General features: G+C 36.5%; 1 protein-coding gene across 1 annotated transcript; it reads right to left on the bottom strand.

Moving 5' to 3' along the window:
- Positions 1 to 548: 548 nt before the first annotated feature.
- Positions 549 to 23,428, bottom strand: LOC140148810 (lysosomal dipeptide transporter MFSD1-like). Its single transcript, XM_072170883.1, has 13 exons — positions 23,333 to 23,428; positions 19,581 to 19,684; positions 18,448 to 18,539; positions 17,035 to 17,090; positions 15,615 to 15,758; positions 13,017 to 13,102; positions 12,047 to 12,202; positions 11,284 to 11,417; positions 9,922 to 10,036; positions 6,247 to 6,384; positions 4,052 to 4,188; positions 2,110 to 2,197; positions 549 to 989 (listed from the first exon to the last, which is right to left on the bottom strand). Exons 1-13 carry the CDS (start codon positions 23,355 to 23,357, stop codon positions 804 to 806), a joined length of 1,461 nt encoding a protein of 486 aa, XP_072026984.1. The 5' UTR covers positions 23,358 to 23,428; the 3' UTR covers positions 549 to 803.
- Positions 23,429 to 25,310: the final 1,882 nt, after the last annotated feature.

Genomic DNA, 25,310 nt, shown 5'->3' with positions numbered 1-25,310 from the left:
GGACAGGGATATTGAGGTTTGATATAAAGGTTTGGCACCATTGATTTCTAAAGATCCAACCAGGTGGTGGCCGCATTGCATTCTCTAAATTCAGTAAATTTTCATCGTCAACCGTGTAATTGAATGGGATTATTTTGAAATTTTAAAACGCTTGAAATATCACAAACAAATAGGCCTATGTTGATAAATAATATAAATACAAGCTAAAACCGTTGGGGTTCGATAATGAACCCCACAAAACTAACCGACTATATTGGAAAATGCCATACGGCCGAGCGGTTTCACAAGTTGCCGGCTCGATCATGTCATCCGCCACCTGGATCCAACCCAAACACAATCATTTTCCAATTACCAATGTGTGTCTTCATTAGGCAAAAAAAAAATAATGGTTTGTCTCAAAGCTCACGAGTGGTTTGAAAACAAATGCGAAATCGATTTTTTTTTTTTTTTTTTTTTTCTCGACTTTTTTCATGGTATTTGGAGAAAAAAATCTGATTTTCTCTGAATTTTTCCGGAAAAACTATAAAAAAATTTTTTTTTTGAAATAACAAAAAAATTCTGCATTTCTTTTTTTCCAAATCTCACGAATTTACAAATGCGCGCGCGAGCTTTGAGACAAACCTTTTTTTTTTTTGCCTTATCATTTTAAAAATACAAGGGTCCACTTGTCATTGCTTATTTCATGACCTTATCCCACCAGCACATCACACTTCTGTTCTGCACACCTACACTACAAGTACAGTAAGATTGTGCCAGGATCTGCAAGAAAATTACATCATTTTTGATTAAAACACAAAATACCATTATTCTTGTTTTGCAGGATCTGAGTATAAACTTCTAGATGCATTGACAGAGCCTTTAATGAGTGGGTCATAATCACTAGCTGTATGTTGATATTCATAGCTATCATCTCCTGGTGATTGAATTGAATGCTCTAAAGATTCCATCTGTTGGCGACGTTGTCTCCTACTTTGGTTGAGGACACGACCCTGTGTAAAAATATAAAAAGGAAACCGGTGTTACTTAATATGGCATCTGAATATACAGAAGAGAGGAATTTGCCATTTTCAGCCATCAAACTTTACCAGGCTAGCGGCACTCTGTACAAATTTCCTATACCGATTCCGAAGACAAAACCTGTGGCACAGTCGCATCCCCTGCTTTGTACGTGTTTCCCCAGGTCACGGTCTGTCTATGTGACAAACAGTCAGGGTCAGAGGACAGCGCAATCTGTCTGCTGCCAAGAGCCGTAATATATATCTGTTAGTCACCTTTTTGTACCGTTCGCAGAGCGTGACGTCTGCACAACAACAGCGTAAATGGCATAATGGCTCCGCCCAATGAACCACATACATCCAATAACATCGCCTTTTCGTAGCTACGTCACATTTAGCTCATTCATATCATTACATATTCACAATCACCTTTCAGGATTTGTGGCGTGACGGACAGACTCTAATACAGGTATCGAGCTCACGCTGTCCTCACTTGAGCGATCGATGTAGCGCCTCTCTTAATTTAGTACTCTCAGACTTTACCTTCTTCTGTACATACACTTGTTTTTGTCCCCCTCTGCATACCGTCTAGACTGTATTGTACTTGTTTCCCCACACCACATCAAGTTGGTATACCTTTGATTTTTTTCTTTCCCATCCCTTACTGCATTTTCATGTAGACCTACCTCAACTAGGTGATGCACATAATTGGTATTATTGACTCCACATAGGACTGATGCCTAGTTACCCATCACATGAAGGTTTTGGATCAAGTATCATCAAGATTATGACACCAACTAATTAATTTCCCCTCAAATTATATTGCCTTGTTACAAACTGCTTATATGACTCCATATTCGGGTATTTCTGGAATCCTTTAGAGATCATTGACATTGCCACCATGACACCCTAAACAGTATTATAAAGATGTATATGCATAACGCTGTACTACATGCAAAATTTAGTAATCTCCTTATCATCACAGATCCTATAAAATAAGAGCCATCAGGGCACCCACATGGCAAATAACTCTGAGGAAATATGTTCAAAATACCTGCAGATGTAACACAAATTTGCATGTAACAAAGGAAGAGAAATATCTTCAATTACTTACCCGTCTTTGATCAGCAATATTCAGTATAACTGCTGTGCCTGCGCAGCATAGTGTGTTAAAAAACAAAAATATCATTGCATATTTCCAGCTGAAAAAAAAAGAAAAGAAATTGAACTGTGAATTGTTGATCCGAAGGTCCTAGGTTCAAATCCTGGATGGTCAGTGAAATTTTTCACTGGCTGTCATTTTGTATGTGTTGACTTGTGTTAAAAACCTTGCTCATATTTAATTTACCACATAGTTTGACTTTATTTCTCCGTCTCGAATATTAATTCGGAATGATTTCCAAACCTCTTTCTTAAAGCTTCTTGGATGAGAAGATGATAGTGGGTGGGTATTGAACTGAAGGCCTATAGATAATAACATCAGTGCTCTTCTCCATCTGACTCATTAGCTCAGTTGGTAGAGCATCGGTCCGGTGATCCGAAGGTCCTAGGTTCAAATCCTGGATGGTCAGTGAAATTTTTTCACTGGCATGTGTTGACTTGTGTTAAAAACCTTTCTCATATCATCTGATTAGTTTGGTATGATGCAATCTAACAAGTCAGCTGTTGACTGCAACCATTTCAAACTTTCCTACTCAACTGAGTTTCACATTGAAAATGTTACATGCTGTTGCAATTGCCAACACCAATTATTATGCTCTAAAAGATACCCGAGTCATTCTGCATGATTTGTTTCTGTTGTAGTTATCAAATTTTAAAAAAGAGTTCTCTCAGAGTTTCAATTTTAAACTTTCATAATATTTTCATTAGTTTATAATAGCCCAATCACAAAATTCCAGACTAACAGATACAACAACATACAAAAATCACCATCTAACCTCCTCCCTGGTAAGTTACCTTGACACCCACTTAAAGCAGCATTTCATGATCAAAAGCCTAATTCTGCCATTTTTCACAAAAAAAGTTGGGATTTTTATACCACTTGGGAAACATCTGGCTACATAATGTTTATGAACAAATAAGTTCTAGCAGATTAACTCGTTTAAAATATCATCAAATTTGTATTTAATTACGGTACAAAATTACAGCACAGTGGCCTATGGAGCAGTGTAAGCATGCATAACTCACAAATGCAAAATCGGAATCAACTGAAAATTTGAGAAATAAACATTTTCGTGGATATCTACTGAAAAATGTGATAAAAAGAGGATGCTAGGATCATAAAATACTCACTTTAACAAACAAAAATATTCTTAGTTTGTTTGTTTTCCTTTTTCTCTTAAATGACCTCTCTGGAATTTCCATGACCAAAAATTCAAAGATTATGTGACTTTCCCATATTTCAGAATTCTACAACTTTTCAAGAGTTTTTGGGAACCCTGGAATATTAGTTGTAATGTGAAATTAAAGGAGGATTTCGTGATCCTAGCATCCTCTTTTTATGACATTTTTCAGTAGATATCCACGAAAAAAGCTCATTTCCAAAATCTCAGTTGATTCCGATTTTATGCGTTATGCGAGTTATGCATGATTATGTGTATTACACTGCTCCATAGACAATGCGTTGTAATTTCGTTCTGGTGCACCAGAACGAAATTCAAATTTAGCGATATTTTTGCTAAACGAATTAATCTGCAAGAAATATTTGGTACATAAACATTATGTAGCCAGAAGTATCCAGTGGTGTAAAAATCTCAACTTTTTTTGGGAAAAGTGGGGGGATGAGGCTGTGGATCACGAAATGCCCCTTTTAAGCAGGGAATAGCAAAGTTGAAATATAAAAAAATTAAAGCTAAAATATTTTTTAATGTGATGAGAGGTTCGTGATTATTGTGCATATCTTTCTGAAGTCTTTGAAATGAAACGTCATAGCATACCCGTCCAAAAATTGTTATTTTGACAGTATCTTGGACCTTTTTGTATTAATCAGTTGCTGGTTCATATCATAATTCTTATTGCAGCTGTTGTTTAAATGGTAATTATGTTGTAATACTTACCCTGAATGCTCTACCACCTCTCCTATAACAAGATTACATATCCCAATACCAATCATTTGCACTGAGGTAGTAATACCCATTGCTGTACCAACTGTTGCCTGTGATACAACAAGTGGTATTGATGGCCACAAGCTTGCCTGAAAGAAACAAAGTTGAAAAAAAAAAAGTGAAAATCATGTTACATGTCTGCATTCTCCACCAACATCATGAAGATAATGTATTATTATTTATATCAGGCCTTTGAGCGATACAACAAAACTAGATATTGTACAATTTTTGCTAAATACCCAGATGCAATACAATATTGTTTTTTAATAATGTACGCGTATCACATATGCCATCGCGTGTCACCATGGTCACAGCTCCTAACAGCACCTACACGCATCACAATACAACAACACAACGACACGGCCACCGTCACCGGCTCAGGTCACCGGGGCACAGGAGATTTTATAAACAAGTAAAACCACAAACTTAATTTGCGGCACTGAATTCGGGATGATGAATAACATAGGAAATAATATTCCACATCTACAAATAAACCTGTATATTTTCCGAATTTGTCTTTGGGGAAGGAAAGAGCAGAAAACAAGAAGGTCAAAAGGTAAGCTTACATTATTTACAATACGCATTGGTCATGGATAGGCCTGGTGGCTAGGTAAGCTTAAATTTTCATTTTACCGCAGAGAGAAAGCCAGATATAAATAATAATAATAATATTGAATGGCTTATTTTTGTGTGATACAAGAATATATAGAAAAAAATAGAAAAATATTGCACTCGTCTTGACTCATGCAATATTTTTCTATCTCGTCAATATATTCTTGTATCACACTCAAAGCCAATCAATATTATATAACTATCCAAGTATTTTATGACCACGTAATTAGTAGGAAGTGAAGGTCACAAACAGGTTTATATTGTGACCATCCACCACGTTAGCAGAACTTGTAGAAAACAAAGGATTTCTGAACCTATTTATTGATTTGTTATCTTCCCAACATGTAATATGTGACCGTCCACGGCGAATGAGCCGTAAATTCCTCCCCTGGTCAATTTTGTTTTATTTCGTGTTTAAAAAATAAACATCATAAACTTAAAAATGGTATATCATTTGACTTCAAACGATATCCAGAAGCGGAGTTATGGTTAGTTAAACTTTGCTCCTTCAACAAAATTATAGCTTTTTTCGTTTCTATGTGTGTCTCTTTTTCCACATTGCTGGCAATAAATATCAAACAGTCATAATTGGCGGTCATTTCAAATCATCCCCAAGTCAACGAGGTTTAAGAAGGTTCTCTCATTGTTAATTGTTGGTTATGCATACCTATACAAATAACCCACCACTTGAAAAGGATTTAGCAAAAGCAAACAAAGACCAGAGTTTTTAAAAGTTCTATAGCCATCTAAGGTAGAAGCTTATTATCCACTTCAATAATAGGATTATTGATTGGTGTTGTGACTATCAAAATAAGACAGACGTTGCCAGCTTTAGTGACCGATGAATACGACCTTCGTACACATTTTACACCAAAACTCAAAATGCAATTTAGGGAATTTACGGCTCGTTTGTGCTGCCGGGTCACATATGGACATACAATCTAATAATTGTAAAGCTTATGTCCAAAATGCCGACACTACAGCCCATTTGTGGTGGACAGTCACATATTTATACAAATATAATATAACTTCATGTGTAAATATTCAAATACTTTTGGAATAGTGATCCATCGAGTCAAAAGAGGACAGTTGTCGCCACAAATGACATTTTTCAGAGGCAAGTGAAAGAACTGATTATATCAGACTGGCGGCGTGTGGGCCACTTGTGGCACTTGGAGTCAGTCAAAGTAGCTTACGGTAATTTTTTCACATAAATCTTGAACATAGAAGGGGTGAAAATACCCAATCTGAGCCTTTAAAAATTAAAAACCCTAAAGTCTTGGAGCTTCCAGGGGCATTTCCCCTGGACCCCACCGGGATTGTGCCTCTGGACCCCACTAGGAGCCCTATGGTGGGACCTATTATGTCCAAACAATTGATCTGGAAATATAAATCCCTAACAAGTATATGGCAATCTTTGAGTACGCAATATAGAACAACTGTTTAAAATGTGAAAGATTGATTCTGGTCAAGATCTGCTTAATCATATTACAATAAACTCTGTTCTCAACAGACTTTGGTTAAGACTAACTTACTGCAGCAAATGAGTAGGTGAACCCTAGCCATAATGTAGACACAAGTGGATGGACTGTGGTAAAGGCTAGAAGGCCAAACACAGGGATGGTTAATATAGAGCAAAAAAGTGCCAGGAAACCTCTCATGCCAATAATATCCTGCAAGAAACAAAAATATATAGAAATATTATCTCAGTCATCAATATAAATTATTAATATAAATGTAAAGATAAGACATTAATAGATGGGAGAACGGAAGAAAGAAATTAACTATAACCGCCTAAGGGCGTTTTGGCGACGGAAGGAAGGAATAAAGAGAGAAACAAAGAAGTTGTTTGCTCTGGGTGGGATTCGAACCCGGGACCCCTCGCATATCAACCACTGGCTCGGCAACACTTAGCCAAGGGTGTTGGGCTTCCTGGCCAGCTTAAACTGTGCCTATATATCACTTAGGGCGATTGCGTCATCACACCACGTGGGATGCATGCACGAACAGCGCATATATCAAGTAGTATTTTGTATTAATTAGTACTGTTAGAGTTAAGGAAGCATATATTGAGTTTCGATAGTGGTAACCTAACCCTAACCACCCAAGGGCTTTTTGGCGACGGGAAGGGAATGAAAGAAGGAATAAAGAGAGAAAACAAAGAAAGAAGTTGTTTGTTCTGGGTGAGATTCGAACCCGGGACCCCTCGCATGCCAACCACTGGCTTGGCGACACTTAGATTGGGTGTTGGGCTTCGCTGGCCAGCAAAACTGTGCCTATATATCACTTAGGGCGATTGCGTCATCACACCACGTGGGATGCACGCACGAACAGTGCATATATCATGTAGTATTTTGTAGTAATTAGTACGGTTAGGGTTAAGATATTAGAAAGAAAGATATCAAAATAAGATGATAAGGAAAGAAAAAATGGAGAAACAATGAAAAACTTGTATCAAAAACTCAAATTTTTACATAGATGACAAGTGGTGTGATGTGTTTATATCAGGTACGAGGGGCAGTCAGTATGTTTTAAGAGTTGACTCGTGACGTCATTTGTGGATTGTTTTCATGGCATTTCTCAATGATTACATAAACACTGTACCTTTGTCTTTCAAACAATACATGTAAAAATTATATCATACACATAATTACGTAACAGCATTAGCATAAAATCAATAGTCTAGGGACACTGCCAAATCACGCAAAAAGGCGGGCCTTTTAAATTACAGAAAAAATACGTGTTTACAATGTCCGAGAACAGCAAAAGTACAAGGTGCATATGGCTAGTTTTGGCAGGAATAACCACTAGGTCCTCAGTTTGCATTTGATAAAATATGCGACTTGCCATTAAACTGTGGTGGAAATGGGACGTCTGGAAACGTCAACAACTTTAGGGCTTGAATGGAAGCGAAATTATTCTGCAAAAATGGCGAAAATGAAAAGGCATTTACTACAAATGACATCAATTATCTCCAAAATGAAACAGTCTAAAATATAATGACTGGTCACGTGTGAGAGCTGGTACTTAGTGCGATGATAACTGGTGCAAATCAAACAACAATCTGCGCATGCGTAGGTGGGTTGACCGATACAACATGGTGGAAATGCACGAAAATTGCAAAATTCCTTGTAAATAGGGCCTAAAATATTACAAAATGCTATGAAAATTGTAATTTAAATATTCATATGAATTTTTATGGATGATCTCAACCTGAAATGAACAGAAAAGTTTTACAAATAATTTTCTCATTCAACCGACGGCCTCTCTCTTTGTACCACTACTTTTTGTATAAATGTAACAATGGTAGAATAACAGTTATATTTTAATCACGGATTCAAATATTTTCTAGGGAGACTCCCGTTTAAATGTTTGGAGACTAGTCAACAGAACTGGCAAAAAAATTTAAATTTCCACGTTTGCTATTTTTGTCAATATCAACATTTTTAAAGAAAGAAAAGCCTTGTTTTTGTCAAAAATAAGACATATTTGACCACGCATTTTAAATGAATTAAAACCTTTACAACCCAACAAACATGGTTTAATGAACTGGTAGTTTGTGTTCTATTACTGTTCCAAAAGGCAGCATTCTCCATTCTTTAATTCCCGAGAAAATATAGAAAATACAACACATCTCATTTCAGCCTCTTATTTCCCTTAACAAAAACGACTCAATTTCACCAAGTGACTCTAGACCATTGATTTTATGCTAATGTTGTTACGTAATCACGTGTGTGATATAATTTTTACATGTGTTGTTTGAAAGACAAAGGTACAGTGTTTATGTAATCATTGAGAAATGCCATTAAAACGATCCACAAATGACGTCACGAGTCAACTCTTAAAACATACTGACTGCCCCTCGTATATCCTCTGTTGTTTCATGGCAGGCAAGAAGTTTAGTATAATAACATAAGGGTGGCTAAACTTTTGGGGATCTGATGTCCACATATCAAGTGTCTTGGTGGATATCATTTGATTTAAGTTTACCAATAGGGCAATATTTTGCCCACATGGCAGGTAAAACAGTGTGTTTTGCCTGTCAGAATTTAGTTATTGCAAAACAAAAGAGGGTATGTGTTTAAATATAATCATATGTCAAAACCTTTTTAAGTTTTTAGTTCAAGTGGTGCTTTTATATACAGGGTGTCCCAGAATGATTTATACCGGCAAAGTTGTACTTATTTAGGTATGAAGGACATTACTATTGTTTTAAATTCTAAAATTTACATATATTTAACTTTCTTAGGAATTTTAGATTTTAGAAATTGGACGTTTTGCGTAAAAATGGTGAATTCCAAGTTTTGACTAAACTACCTACTTTGAAAACCTGTCAAATTACTAACCATTCAGCACAAAGTTATTTGGAAAATGTTATGCAGTACATTTGTTGTTTCCTGTTCTTACTTCTACTAAATAGTCGATATCTATCAATTATTTATGATGTTACGAAGCAATCCTTGTGTTTTGTTACGCTTGAGCGACCTGAAACTATTCTTTCTTTGGTGGCAGTTTTGAAGACAATTATTGAGGTTCATCATTTGAAATACCGGCAGAGATGGATCGTATAGAGAAAGTTTGTCCTTAGTGTCACAGCATGTATTTATGTCGACAGTATATTGCCAAACCCACAGCTATGTAACGAAGAAGATTAAAATTTACTTCGGAGGATCCTGGAGAAAGTTATATCCTCTATAATAATGACATTTTGGGTAAAAATTGTGATAAAAATCACATAAAAAGTATGTTTTTTAACCTAAATATCTGAAGTCATATTGAAATGTTTCACTTAATCCCATATCAAGAATTATTCAGCGAAGTAAGCTCTACATCTGGGCCAAAATTTGGTGTATTTCCTATAAAAGATTTCTCCACCATATTGCACAGTGCAGCTGGACGATAGTGATAAAGGATCCATGTGTTATGAAATATTTGCGCTGTAAATTACACACATGCAGTTTTCGTCCATTTTCAGTAATAGCAACGTCATGCCAAAATGAATCAAGCTATTTTCATGAAAGTCACAGAATAAGTAGGAGACATATGTGTCATTGTATTGCACTTATTAAAATTAAATACACTGTTGACTATATATTTTTGATATTTTGTTCAAACACGGTATAAATCATTCTGGGACACCCTGTAAGATTTTTAAAAGACTTCACAGGTGAGCCCCAGTGAACAGGTGAATGAGTTTGAATTCAACTTACAATAAGCAATCCCAGGAATGGAGATAAAACAAGTGATACATCGTATACAGATCCTGCAATGTATGATGGTACTGGGGAACCATCATCATAGCCATACTTGTCTTTGATGAATTCACTGTAAACAAAGAACAAGAGAAAAAAAAGAAGACAAATATCGTCTTATAAATGCATTTTACTGAATGAAACCACAAACACCACAGAGCAATGTCAGCCAGAGAAATTAAACCAGGCGAACTTGGGGAGCTTTGGAATATTATAGAACCACATTGTCATACCAGGGAAAGATAAAAAAAAATCACAAAAATGTACTGCTGATGAAAGTCGAAGTGTCGACTGAAAATTCCAGGTACGCACATTTTTGTGTTGTGATCAAAGGTTTAAACCACTAGATAATGTTTTATACAACCAACACAGATTAACTTTCATTCTAAAAAGTAACAGACACGGTAAAAACCTCAGGAATGCTCAACAACTTGACCCGTCTAGATGCAAGAGAACTCGCTACCAAAAAACAACAATTCCTGCAGTTGTGTATCGTTTAAATTCTTGATTTGTTGTTTGACAAAATGTGTTTTTTATATTTCTGTGGTTTTTTTTTTTTAATATATGCATTGTTAACCAGATGTTTCAGTTTTCTGACTGGATTTTTTTTTTTTTATACCGTAATAAATTTAAAAAAAAAAAAAAATTGTATATTATGGGAAAGCAACTGGCTAACATTGGTCTATTTTTAACCATGTTCCCGAGCAATTAGTATTCTTTGTCATAAATATTATTGCAAAAACAATATTATTGCAAAAAAAATAATTGGTCAGACAGAGACAGATATCTCCACAGTGAGTAGTGATATCATTTTTTGTAAGTGAAGTGTATAATAAGTAATCTAAATTCTTGATAATCTTTTTGTTTTTCATTACTTGATCTATTTCCTAGTATTAAGGTTAGCAACTATTTTAAATTGTTGCGATTTGGTAGTTCACAGCATCTTGCGAATGGTAGTGAGCTTTGGCAAAAATTGCATTGATCATTTCATGGCGAGTGTGTAGAAGAATTCAAATATCACAGATATGCTTTTGTAGGTCCTGTGGTTCTTGAGTTATGTTGTAAAGAGGGCTGAAACAATAACACTTTTGTAAAACATACATAACTCATTCACAACAATAAATCAAGCAAGTTTTCAAAGTATATGATTTGTAGAATGAACTTTTGTAAAACATCAAAGTGTTATTTTTCAGTAATTTATTGATTTAGATAATGAAAATCAATTTTTTTTTTGGTTGCTTCGACCAAACAATACCTCATCTACACTTACGCGAATTCCCCAAGCTTTTCTCAAAATATGATGACCATTTAAATGCTTACCTTGCATCAGCTATAAATGGAAAGACACCATTATAAAAGAACATTATTGTCAGTGTGACCAACCAATAGGGAAGCGTGAAGCGTGCAATGTCTTGGAACCGTAGACGCTTAGATTCTTGTTTCACACGGTTTTCCTGCAAATATAAAGGGGATCAAGTCATAAAGTGATTAAAAAAGAAGAGATGAATACTGTGCATGGTTAGTGTTAAAGTGTACCTATGGATTATTAGTATTATTTTTTTATAACATTGGCCAAAGCCAGGCAAAACCCAATTATGCTCAGAGGCTACTAAATGAAAGGGACGCCAACTGAATATGATAGACAGGGATATGGGGAGACCCGGAATTTTAAATGCAGGAGGAAAACCAAAGCATCCACAGAAAAAACTGTGAGGATGTGCATGGATCGGCAACCAAACTCATATGTAGCAACACAGGGACTTGAACCTAGGCCACAGTGGTGAGAAGCAAGTGAGAAGACCACTACACTAACGCATCCTCCCATTTTCCAATGTGTCTAGCAAACTTGCGATTTTTAGGGTATGCTTGTTTGCAATCAACATTTTGTACCAATTACATGCGCTAAGAGTTATAGAGATAAAAAAAAAGTATACATTTTTAGTCCCATGTTAATACAGGGGGCAAATTTCATTGCTCATGACCTGCAGAGCCCTAAATGCAACCTTTGCTAGCTTGTTAATAAAACAGTTAGAATAAAAACTGGGTACAGTTAGAATAATGTGTCACAATGCCCTACACATACCTGGCCTAATTGTTTGACTCCAACTACATCTAATACTGATGTTAAGATAGCAGCAACAAAGCCTAGAAGACACAGAAAGGCACCACCCCATAATGTCCATGACAAACCGATTCTGTCTTCTACAGTCTTGGTTAAAAAGAAGTTCAGTACACTTCCCTGCAATGCAATGCAAAACAAAATAATAGTATTATTAATCTGGCTTTCACAGCTCCTTTCTGGAATAATTGGTGATGTCCAACTGATTTTAAAATCGATGATAAAACATGTTCAAAGCGTAGGCTTCAATTGTCATTTCAAAGCATGCAAACATCACCCTTTCTTTCTGTTTATATTTCTTTATTCTTTATTTCTTGTCCTTTCCTTCCAATTCCTTCTTCTTAACACATGCATCCAAACTCTCTTCCAGTCATTTTGTTATCTGATGGATGTGGATTCTCAGTACGATACGCTGCCAAAGGCTGCTCTTGCCAGTCCATTTTTGACCTTCAGGATCAACATCACGCAAGTGGAGAGAGATATAGTAAAATCAACCTGAACTCAACAAGGATTCCATACGATTGATAGACACAAAAAGGATTTAGTATACAGTCCAACATGTTTTATCTGGCCATGATGGGACCAAGCATTAGTCGGATAAGTGAAAAATCCGGATACCGTAAGTGCATTATGTGTAATTTTGCATTGAATGTAGGAAGTGCTAAAATTGGGACAGGACACAATTACTCATGGAGATGTATGCAACATAGATGTCCTTTAGAATATTTTTGTAGAGGATGTCTGCCTTTTGTCTCTTTTGTCAAAAAAACACTCATTTAGACTGCCATATATGCTATTACTAGTAGACGGAATTCTACAGTATGTATATCCAACTCTCCAAATTCTGAAAATATAAAATCAAGCTCCTAATTCACATTGCATCTTACACTGCACATCAGCACAAGCACACATGAAATGTAATGTTGTTTCTTACCGATCGGGAGAAAGTGAGTGTGACACCAAATGCAAACGCAAGTTCCTTCTCCCGGAACCAATATGCAGTGATGCGATTCTGAACAACTGATGAAAGAAATGAAAAGGGCAAGTGGAAAATGGTTATGAGATGTGAAAATGAGAGACCCAGGCTAATGTCATTATTGCATGTAAACCCTAACTCAAGGACCACTCTTGAACTTATTTTCTCTCTAATTCTGATAACCTGTTTGTTTGTTGGTAGATGTAACATTGAATTGGACTTTTCTAGTTGAAATCCATATACCCCCTGTGGAAGATATACCTTTATCTCTTACAAAGGGAGTGTGAATTTCAAATGGGGTTACCTAAATGAGTGACTCCATTTGAAATTTACACCCACTGTGTGGAAGATTAAGGTCATCATGTCTTCCATAGGGGTGTATGGATTTCATCTGGAATAGCCAATAACTGCAAGTCACATCTACCTAAATCTCAAACATCTTTGTTTGGAAACAAGGGACAAATAAAGGTCCATAACATTTGTGACATTGCACAGAATAAGTAGTTTGAGGGAATGGTACTTCAAACCTAAAAATTCTCTGGAAGTGTTTGGGCTTTATCGGGTTTTGCTTGTACATATGAAGATTTCACATCACCAAATAATGTCTCTAAACACCTTCCGTCCTGATGCAGTGTTTTTACATTTCGGTAAAAACCATAAATCAATATCAAAAATCATAAAAAAATTGGCAGATTTTGTGAAAAATTTGTGCCAGGTATTAAATGTAGGCTTGAATCCATGCATCTGCCAAGATTTAAAAAGACTCTGTGCTTTTATTCAGATTTTAAATGTATTTCTCAAGACGCCAGTTTCTAGGTAATATTACAAGTGGCGCTATTCTAAAAATTGGGTGAACAAACTTGATAGTCTTCGCGGTCCAGTAGTTCGAAAATTCAATGGTCACCAATATATTTCTTTTTGGTTTTTTTACTTGCCTATTTGTTTGTCTTTCAGAAAAATATTACTTCGAAAAATTGAGTCGCTTCGTAAGGTAGGTAGAGCCATTTGAATAGAGCCCATTTTGTACACAAAGTATAGGAGAATTTATTAGTATTGTGATACCTATATATCAGTGAACTTGTGAATATCCCTAAAGTTAAACCTGGGTTATCATTTTTTTCTTACAACCTCTGGTAATGTTTGTAACATTTAGTCAGCAATGCTTGTGACATTGTCTAGATGTAAATTGTGCACTAATATAATTATGTATGAAATGATGAACCAGAAAATTATGTAATGGGTAGCAATGATTTTGATGCAATCTGTGTCAATTAATTGTGACTTGCAATCTGGATGGAGAGATTGGCGTAAGACATGTAGCACTCATGTTCAAATATCTAGAAAAAGGGTTATTGTACTCTGTAAAAGTGACCGCTAGGGAAATATAAATGAGCAAAACTCGCATATTTATGAAGCATCGGGACACAAATACTGATCAATTGCCTGCTGTACTTGTGCTAAATTGGCAAAGGACTATTATGCATGAACATGGATGTTAGCAATTGGATTAGCAGCAGAGGTTCACACAGCTGTGTTTTGTTATGTTATGTACTGGTGTCTGGTGACATACGATTTTTGTTGGTTTTGTTTGTGTTGAAATATGAGATGTAAAGTTTTATTCAGATTTCCTTTTACAAATTAAGCGTACTGTTAGCCGTCCAGCGTGTATTATTTGCACAAGGTCCAATGCACACGCTTGACGTCGCGCGCGTATACGCGATGGTTAAGCTGTCAAATGAAATCTGAATAAGACTTTAAACATGTAAATTATGTTGATTTAGGGCTCATATTGAAATTCCCTTACACAGGAAGGTGTGCGCCATCCTGCAGCTTTCCTGTGCTAGCCTTCTTTGTTAAAATCCTGGGCAGGGTGTATCACTGATGCATATAATCCATCTGTTTTATGACCGAAGCTTTCCTGAGGCGCTGCTTAGCTTAGCGGGAATCCTGCCTTCTTTCTGTGTGAAAACGTGGTAGGGTATTTCAATATGAGCCCTTAATAAGAGCTCTGAAGTGGATAGTTGAATCAGTTTATTATAGATTCATACACTCTTAGAACCACATAGCCAATCAGAAAAGCTGTTAGATAAATACGCGAGTGCATAAATATTGTTGCATGGTGCGCACTCCGCGTACTACGCATTAGTGCTTCCACGCGTGTTCGCATCAGCGTAGGAGTGATTCATTTTCCTTACAGATTGATGCATTTATATTTGCTCGTATTTTCCAACATTTTTAGTGACAATTTTGTTATAAAATTAGCAAAAATCACACCCTTTTATCTTGTGTATGAAATAGGTTAATAAATGCGTATTACTTGTTGCTCCAGAAATTGTACAAAATAATGCACTTGTACTGAGATGTTGCTGCGTCTAATGCACTCCCCCCCCCCCTTTTCGGGGCTTGTGCATTAGATGCATCAACAACTCAGTATGCATCCATTATTTAGCACAATTTCAATCTCAACAAGTAAGATGCATTCATTAACCTATAACTGGCATTTCAGTGCCTGATGTAAATGATTCATTGCATTTCAAAAATATCTCGAATCCTTACTTGTAAGAGAACCATTGCCTGATCCAAACAACAACCTTCCAATTAGCATGACAGGAAACATAGCAGATGTTCCTTTTAACATGGCCCCAACAGCAAACAATGAGGAACCAAGTAAACAGAGGCCAGAAAACAAAAACAGCCCCACTGCAGGAAAAAAAAGAAAGTTACTCAAAATCAGTACACATGTCATCTTTAGGTGATGTGTGATCTAGCAATATATATGTCAGATGTCATAGAATCAAGTTTGAAATACAGCCAAAACATTCAGGAATGCAGAAAATAATTTGTACATAATATATTTAGGAAATATTTAGAGTTCCAACAAAGGTAACAGACCACAGGTTTAAGTCACTATACACAAAGCTTTTGACATTATGTGATGCGATCAAGCAAAATCAGTCGGAACTCGAAAATATTGATTTTGAGATACAATGTATAGCCAAACAAAGGAAATGTTTTCTTTTGTTTCCTCTTGTTTTGGAAACTCTTTAATTGCTCCTATCTTTGGAAATGGTTGTTCAATATCAATGGGGTTTTCTGCAAAATGCAGCTTTGCAAATGTTATTTACTATTCTGTAAGAAACTGAAAATTTAATATTTACGAGTTCCGACTGATTTTGCTTGATTGCATCACATATTATCATCCTTGTGTAATTACACAATATTTAAAAACTATTTATTACTTTAAACGTTTGCAGTGAATAATAAAAAGTAATAAGAAAAAGATAAGTCAAACCTGAATCTGATTAACATCCCCTTAAGTTTTCCTCATCACAAACACATAGGTTTATAAATATGTGATAGTGTGTTCTGCCATTGCAACTAATGGTGCAGCAATTTTGCCACAGTATTTTTCCACTGTTAAAACGGGTGCAGTAAAAAGGCAGAACAATATCATTTGCATCGGAAATCTTTGTAGTTCAGTAATTTTGAGCATAAGTATTTCTTCAGTGAGGCCCTGTACATGTATACACATTTCCAACCTGCGTTGACAAGGAAAACTCATTTCAACATTGGTCATTCTGTCATTCGAAACCTTATTACTGCAATGAAAAACTGTGTTCTTTTTATTACCCTAACCAGCCTGAGTACTACAAAATACTACAAATGATTTCACTGCACGTGCGTGCATCCCAAAGGATGTGATGAAGCAATCGGCACGCTTTCACTAGCCTGGCCAGCGTAAGACCTGTGGCTAATTATCGGCAACCTAGTGGTTGGCAAGCGAGGGGTCTCAGGTTCAAATCCCATCCAGAGCATACAACTTCTTTATTTGTTTTCTCTCTTTATTCCTCCCTTCTTTCCCTTCCAGTCGCCAAAAATAACTTCAAGCATTAGGGTTAATAGGCTTTGGAACTTTTGCTAACTAAAAATGTACTACTTATAATCGTAGTGAAATATTAAATCATGGGGTACTTGCCTCTATTTCCAAGCTTGTCAATCAAAAAGCCAGCTCCAATGACTACCACAGCATTACTAAAGCAATCATAGTTAGTAAAAGTAAAAATAAAAAAAACTATAAAAATTTTCTTTTGAATTCATGAATCAAATTTTACTAAAACATTGTGCAATTTATTGGTCAGAGTTAAAGATGCAGTGGTATGGAACAGTTCCAGGATACACAATAACCAGTGGTATGATTGGTAGAGGATTAGTAACACTAGCAGCATTAGAAATAAGATAAATTTGTGAACTTTCAGTTCATTCACCAGAAAACATGATTTAGGGGTTCATTCATATATTTTCATGACTAAACGATTGTTTGTTTAAGCCTGAGGGCATAAACAATCTATAGTCATGAAAACATATGAATGAACCCCGTTCATACATATGTAACATTCTGTGTGCTGTTACTTTCCTCCACAACTAAAAAATACCATCATGCAGTTGAAGAAAAGTACTAGATAATCATGTTTGGACGTGCGCGAACATCACGTAAATCACTTGTGCTTTGCGTAAATAGCTCACGAGCATACATGCGTATATCCTACTCGTGAGCATGTATCAGCTTGTTTACGACCGGAAAGCCGGGCATGCCCGCCTATCGACCAATCACGCATGCTGTTATATAGCACGTATGTGAACAATACTTATACATAGAAACATTGAAGGGATTCAGGTTTTTAGATCTGAAAATCTATGCCCTTGTCTTATTATCCAAAGCCCAATCTCAAAGATGTGAGCATAACTTTGTACTGAGTTCACTGTCAGTATGGTGTGGGAAATCCCCTGGGCTTAATGACATACAGCTTAAATACAGAATGAGTTCAAATGATCTGTACCCAACTTTAAAAACATCTTTTGAAAACATTGTCCAAAAAGTCCAATAATGTTTGTAAAAACTAGTCAAAACATCGGTCAAAGTTGAACTTAATTCAGGTTGAAATTTTCAACATTTCACACTTACATTCATGAGGGAAGGAGGCAGTCAGCTTTCTTACCAACAGATTTGAATTCATAGAATGTCACTGCACTTTTGGTTTGTTCCCTTAGTTATTAGCAGACGTCCAGAAATAATAAAATTGAGTAGAGATCATTTCAAACAGCATGCCCTATTTGTTAGAGTTATAATTTGGGGCTATGACTAATACACTCCTCAAAAGAATTAAAGGAGCAGATAAATATATGAGCATTTGTAATGAGTGAATTTTGTCTGCAGCTTAGGGAACAAGTTGTGTAATGAAAGATCAAGCACAATTATCAATAATATTATCATTATATCCTATGTTTCAAAAATGCTGATATATTCATCTGAACCTTTAATTCTTTTGAGGAGTGTATATGAGTTAACACTCTACCCCTAGTAGAGTACCTATAATTGTTGTTTACTTACGTCCACGCATATATGGCGTAGAGCAAATTATACTGTGGCACCGACAGGCCAAGATTGTCCTTACATGCTGTACTGTTGTTGTTGGTGCAATTCTGTAAATAAAAGTAAACAAATTATTGAAAAGAGCCATGCTGATGACCATGAAATCTCTCATGAGTAAGAATTTATTAAAGCCATAATGCATGATCTTATAAAAATTGGTTAATGTTTAGTCAAACCTGATTTTTTTTGTATATTTGTAATGTTTGCTAAACGAATTAATCTGCAAGAAAATGTTTGTAAACATTATGTAGCCACGGGTTTCTAGTGGTTTAAAATTGTCAACTTTTGGGGAGAAAAATGGGGGTTGTGGATCACAAAATGACCCTTTTATGACACGTTTTAACAAGTAGGTTTATTATGTCAGACTGTAGACTCAAATTAATATAAAAACAATGCTAAAATCACAACTTTTATACTTTCATTTAAGCAAAATATGTACATAAAGTTCTTCTTGACATTTCTACACTTGGAAGAGTGTCTGTTGACCTACTGTACGGTAACACTCTGTATTTCATAAGCCACACATAGTCGCACCTGTTTCACACCTCCTCATATACTTGCCTCATTTCAGGTTGGATGAAGATTCAAATTAGTGTTACCATGGATAGACAGATCAAAGTACGCATTAAGTTTTGACATTTTCTTTGCCCAATAAAATCCTTGTCACATTTTGAAGAATAGTGATCAATTTGATAGACAAGATATAACATACATTTCTAGCACATCTGGTGTCATAAAATATTGTATTTCATTTAAAAATACAAAATGCTGAAAGATTAAAACAGGACTGCTCTGTCCTCAATCTCTCTTTCTCCCCTCCTCCCCTTGCTCTCTGTAATTATGATTTATTTCTCAAACACTAAAAGTCTCTTATTTATTAGGGTAAATGCAGCCATTGCCAAAGTGAGCAAAGGGAAAGGTACTCTCATTTCCATTCACATCCCCACACTAGACTGGTTTATTATTGCTTGTTGGAAGTAAAATGGTTTATTATTGCTTGTTGGAAGTTTTGGCATGGCTTATGTATCTTGTATGTATGGTCTCAGTGTTTTTCCTCTTGAAAGCTGTTCGAGTGTGCATGACACCCTTACCTTCTTTTGGAAATCATCCTGTAGAACACTGGGCATGTCAAAACAGAAGTAGGTACCAAACGTTAACATACAGTTGAAGAAAAGTACCACAAACCTATAATAGGCTGAAATAAAGAGAAAAATTAGTGATATTGATGAATAATCTGAAAGTTATGTTTCATAGCAAAGAAGTACAAGTGCTGTCTATTATGATAATAATTTATTATTTTATCTTTTTACATTGAACTGTTAATAATTCAAATGTGAAAAAAAATTATCATCCATATCTGATGAAAATTACAGCCCACACCTCTTCCCCCAATTTGAGTGGGCCTAGCTAAAGGCTAGTACAGGTAGAACCTTAACAGCTATATAAGGCCACATAAAAATATAAATTTGTTTCGCGTCCACCTGGTTTTTTTCCCCTTCAATTTGAACCATGTCTTTTAGGATGATAGCCAATTTTGGGCACCCCCCCCCCCCGCATAATTACAAAAAAATGAAAAAATACGAGTACATCAATCATTTAGTCAAAAAAAAGAAATGGGTAGATCAAACTTTTTTTATACATTGCATTGCACAGACTATAAAAAAGCTATCTATCACTACACACCCCTTTTAGGGTTTTTTTTATGAACGAACTACGAACACAACACAGATAGTAATCATGTCCCCAAAAGAATACGGCCGGCGGCCTAGTCTCGGTCCCAGCCGATTTGTGCTCCTTCGTCACTAAACAAACCGTCTGGCGACAACCTCATAGTACGTCTTTCCTGATTGGCTGAATTAACTCAGTAAAATACTGGGTTGCCAAATAAGGCAAGTTGGTGGACAGCCATGCGGTAATATGAATCCCGTATTAATCAACACAATGTATGCGATGCAGCGTTGTGAGTCGCTGACATGAAAGGCGATATCAGATGATTGGCGCCTCAGTGGCTGCAAGCTAAGCGTACATTTTGCGTTTATGGTATCTACAAAGTACGATGTTTGTGTCACTTACACAAGTCACGCCCTAATTCATCAGCCATAGCCAATTGAAAACCTTTTTATTTGGAAATTCATTAACCGACCCTGAACCAATCAGCAATCATCATTTCGGGGTTGTCGCCAGACGGTTTGTTTAGTGACGGAGGAACACAAACCGGCTGGGACCGAGACAACCGGCGGCCTTACTTTCCTCTTATTCTGCACAATATATTTATATTAGTACTGCAAATCATTGATACATTTTAAATTCTTAGTCTGAACCAGTCATCACTTAGTGCTAAATGTTTAATTTTATGCATGCGGACTGCACGGATTTCTGTTTGTTTTCGTATTGTTCAGCATTTTATCGTACTTTTGTAAAAAAATAAAAAACAAAAATAAATCCATGCGGGGCCTAAAACCCAGGCGGGCGGTGGACGCGAAACAAATAATTAATTTTATGTGGCCTAAAGTAAGTTTCCTAATTGTGCAGAGTTCTGGGTATGGTACACAGGGTTTTATTCAGAATCAAAAATACCTGGCTTCCCATTCCCTAACCGTCCACAGACCCAATGGATGTTCCAACCTGGGCTGACCATTCATATTTCGAAATTAATATAAAACTGCGACAATTGCCGACAAAGCATCATCTAAAAGTTATGTTTGAGCAAAGATGCATTGTGCTATAAATTGTGATTTCCTTTTTTTTAATGTTGATATTTTTATAACTTATAACATCCCCATTCACATATTTGGGACAAAGCTTGATAATTGATTATGATAAAGATTAGAAAATATGTTTCTTTTTGAATTGGGGGGATAAGATTGGAAAAAATTTCTTGAAGTGTAAAGAATCCAGTACATGGATCAAATCCATGGGTTCCTACAGTCACCCATGGAAAACAGGGTATTGAAAAGTAGTACACCATGTCTATATGGGCCGAGGGATGGTTTGTTTACATGGCAATCATTCCTTCAGAATAGGCAATACAGATGCCAAACATATAAAACTTACCTCATATCGGTTTTAGTTTCCCCTAATAACTCCAAATTGACATGACAATTAATTCTATTTGCTCAATTTCATACCAAAATCAAGGAAAACATGGTTTTGTTAAATTGCAAAATAACAAGAAAATCAGAAAGGTTATATCTGGTCATTTGCAGTAGGCCACTTCAGGTAATCAATATTGGTACTTGAATTGCATGACTCAGTGACTTTCTGCTCATTGTAAGAGTGATAGTGTTGTAAACTTGATTGCATAACATTAAGATTGCCAACTGACATCCTTTGTATTTGAGTTGTCTGTTGATGGTATTAGAACTGTCATGGATGTAAACATTACACAAAATGTCAACAAAACATGCTACTGCAGAACTCTATGTGCGCTACCTTATACCCTGTGTGGGCAAGTCATACTTCAGTATGACTTGCCCTGAACGTCCATGTTCGGAAGAGACGGATGAATTGCATGACAGCCTGCCAATTTAAGCTTCCTATAATATCAATTGCACATAAAACATACGAAGTCACAAACTTACAAACTTCAATATGCACTTCAAATACAGCAGACCAGCTGTTAATTATTACCGATCCTGTAGAATAACTTACATAATCGTCCATTTCATGGAATCCCGTTGCTCAGAATTGCCAATTTCATTTTTATCTGTCAAATGCGCTGTGGATGTGCTCCATTAAATCACAGGTGTGAAACTGACTTTTATACCACTCGCTCGCTTTCGCAGAAAAGCCAGCCTCATGGCAATGGGGCATGACGTCATCGTGGACGTATGCAAAATTTCCGACGGGCGTCATGTAACCCGTATTGTGATTGGTAAGGTTGCAAAAGCCATTCTTTGAAATCATAAGCCAATCAATGAACGCGACGGCCTTTTACGGTATTAATTAATGTGACTCGCCAGTAAAGTACGTCTAACCTGATTGGTTTACAAAACTACTTTGATAATTGCTAAGCCAGTCAGCGTGCTCGATGCAACAACCTCGTAGAGGTTTTTGAGAGGCGAATTCACGTGGTGATCCAGCGATCGAGTATAAATTCAGCTTGACAACTGCTCTCGCGCAAGATCGCAGGTGCAATAACAATACATGGACACAATCACTGACATTAACACAATGGAATAATGAATTATTTATGACATGCATCGGCTGGATTTTACGATCGAGGTAAGGTTTTTGGCCTGTCCCTGCGTGAATATCCTTAGTTTTCAGCATCAAAGATACTTGCGATGACCAGTTTTTTGCGGACACTTTGATAACAGGTAACTTTTATAGGTCATAGGGTAGAAACGAAACTATACTATAGTTGTACAATTTGTACGAAATATACATTTTGCTATAGGCCTAAAATGTTTACAAAAATATATTGGTCCACACGTTGTGCTTGTATTCAGTTGTTCGACGTATAGCGCTACCTTTCTGCCTTGTAACGGTTACGGGGTCAAATTACGCTGTGCGCCACGCCACGGTAAGTTGTATAACAGACTATTAATTACTACAGAGCCTTATTACACCAATAGGGGTGAAATTTTTCTACACATATTACATTTTTGAGATGCTGGGACGAGCAATCGAACATGCATACTACCATCATAACCATGGTATTTGAGTGACCCCCGGGTCATGCGGCTGTAGAATTCGACACCTATGCCCTGCGCTGTGCAGCAACCAACAACCGGGTCAGCAACCACACTTTTACAAATTACATGCAAGCTTCATCATCATGGCTTAATTTGATAAATTGCCCCGACCAGACACTTTCCTCGTTTTTGCTCCTTTTTCTTACCTTTCGATGCATGCATGCATGCCATATTTATGTCAGCTAACTTATAAGTTTATTAACAAATAATGCAAAGAGTTGAAAAGAAGCGAAAACTTATGTATGCGTTTCCAGATGAATGATTATGAAAGTGCACATGACCCGTGTCATATGATTGTCACGTGACATTCTTGATAATGGTTAAGGGCGCACACCACTAATATAGACCATAAAGAAATCATGGAAGCCAAAACTGGGCTGATAGTAGTGCAATCGAATTATCGTTTCTAATGAATTTCTATTATAATTAACTAATTGTGTGAATAATTTTACTCAACCCATATGAAGAAATGGGTACAAATTAGCTCAAATTGAAATGACTAATAGGCCTAAAAAAGACCTTTGCTTCAAAGGTCTACATAGTCTACTCAAGCTTTGTACGAAATCGTTTCCCTTCAAAAGGTAAAAGGGTATTTCGTGATCCACAACCTCATCCCCCACTTTTTTCAAAAAAAGGTGAGAGTTTTATACCACTGGAAACCTCTGGCTGCATGATGTTTATGTACAAAAATTTCTTGCAGATTTTAGCAAAATATTGTCATATTTGAATTTCTTTCTGGTATACCAGAATACAACACATTGGCTATGGAGCAGTGAAATACACATAATCATGCATAACTCTGTTGTTTTATTTGTTTGTTTTTACTACTGCTTTTGTTTGTTTTGTTTTTCTGTGTTTCTGTGCTTTGTAACCTCTGACATCAGGCGCATTAATGCCGTGTTACTTACTTAATAGTTTCTTATTTTGGCCGGAACATGCAGTTCTATAGGAGGACATAAAGCCATATTATGACTTTATGTCGAACTTTGCTCTGTTGACCTACAAACGCAACAGATCTGGCTGATTCTAGGTGCAAGTTGGGACGGGTGTAAACATTGCAAATATGCCAAAAAATCAGGTTTGAAAAAAATTAACCAATTTTATAATATAAGATCGTACATTATGGAGTTAAACTGAATAATATAATGATTATCATGATCATTATAGTTTTACTATTGTTATCAAGACTTGCAACCAGATATGTCATCTGTCCTATTATGATTTTATGGGGAATGGGTGGTGGCGCACACCGACATCGCCTGGCTAATAATTACTTTGTCAGCAGAGATACTAAAATAAATACCCGGGATCGATACACGTGAATTTGCTATGCACCGACGAGTTTGATAGAAGAAAATCTTTGGATACCGGGGTAGAAAATGATGAATATCTCCCGTAAATGATTTCGTATAAAGAAACCAGATGTGGTTCCTTGCACTTGAATATACATTTTGAACAGATATGACATTCGTTAGCTTGCGTCTTGAGATAACTAGCTTGCGTCTTGAGTCAAAAACTGACAATAATTCTGATTTATATGTGCCGAATTATATAGCGGAGTGTATATAGGCCAATCGTGGAATTACTCTAAAAGCATACCTATGGCGTACCATGCTCGACTGACACACAGCGAGGCACAGTCACCGAGCTAATCGGGGCTATTGTCAGTAGCCTTAGTCAGATGTCCTTCGGCCCATTATGCGACTCAAAACTATTAAACAGGTCGATACAAAATGGCCATGCGTGGCGGTGGATTCAACCTACCATGGCGATTTCTGCTATGAAGATAGGCCTATCGGGGCGATGACACTGGGTGGCGCACAGTGTCATCGCCCCGATATCTCCATGGTAGAAATCGCCATATGGTAGGGTGAATCCACAGCCACGAAAGGTCATTTTATTCCGACCTTATGGGACGCATATATAATTAGCCAAGTGACCTGAGTAAGGCTACTGACAATAACCGGGGTAATTGATTTCTCGCTGTGTGAGTAAGCTTGTATACGACATTGCGGTCAATTGTCATACTGCCTCCACTGGAGTAGTGCCTGCAGGCGCGCTGTAGTCCATACAAGACCAACGCAATATAAAATTAGCGATTTTGGTCAGATTTTGAGTTCAAGA

This window comes from Amphiura filiformis, chromosome 1, assembly GCF_039555335.1.
Source record: "Amphiura filiformis chromosome 1, Afil_fr2py, whole genome shotgun sequence".
NCBI lineage: Eukaryota > Metazoa > Echinodermata > Ophiuroidea > Amphilepidida > Amphiuridae > Amphiura > Amphiura filiformis.
The sequence above is the reverse complement of the archived record's forward strand: the minus strand, read 5'-3'. Positions and strand labels throughout refer to the sequence as shown.

Bases quoted from the DNA above. Each gene is read 5' to 3' on its own strand.
- LOC140148810 (XM_072170883.1), bottom strand. From the start codon at position 23,357: ATGGCATGCATGCATGCATCGAAAG. The intron at 13,103-15,614 runs GTAAGGATTCGA...TTCTTTCATCAG, and splicing joins AGGCAATGGTTCTCTTACAA to TTGTTCAGAATCGCATCACT. The intron at 2,198-4,051 runs GTAAGTATTACA...TTTTTTTTTCAG, and splicing joins GAGGTGGTAGAGCATTCAGG to CTGGAAATATGCAATGATAT.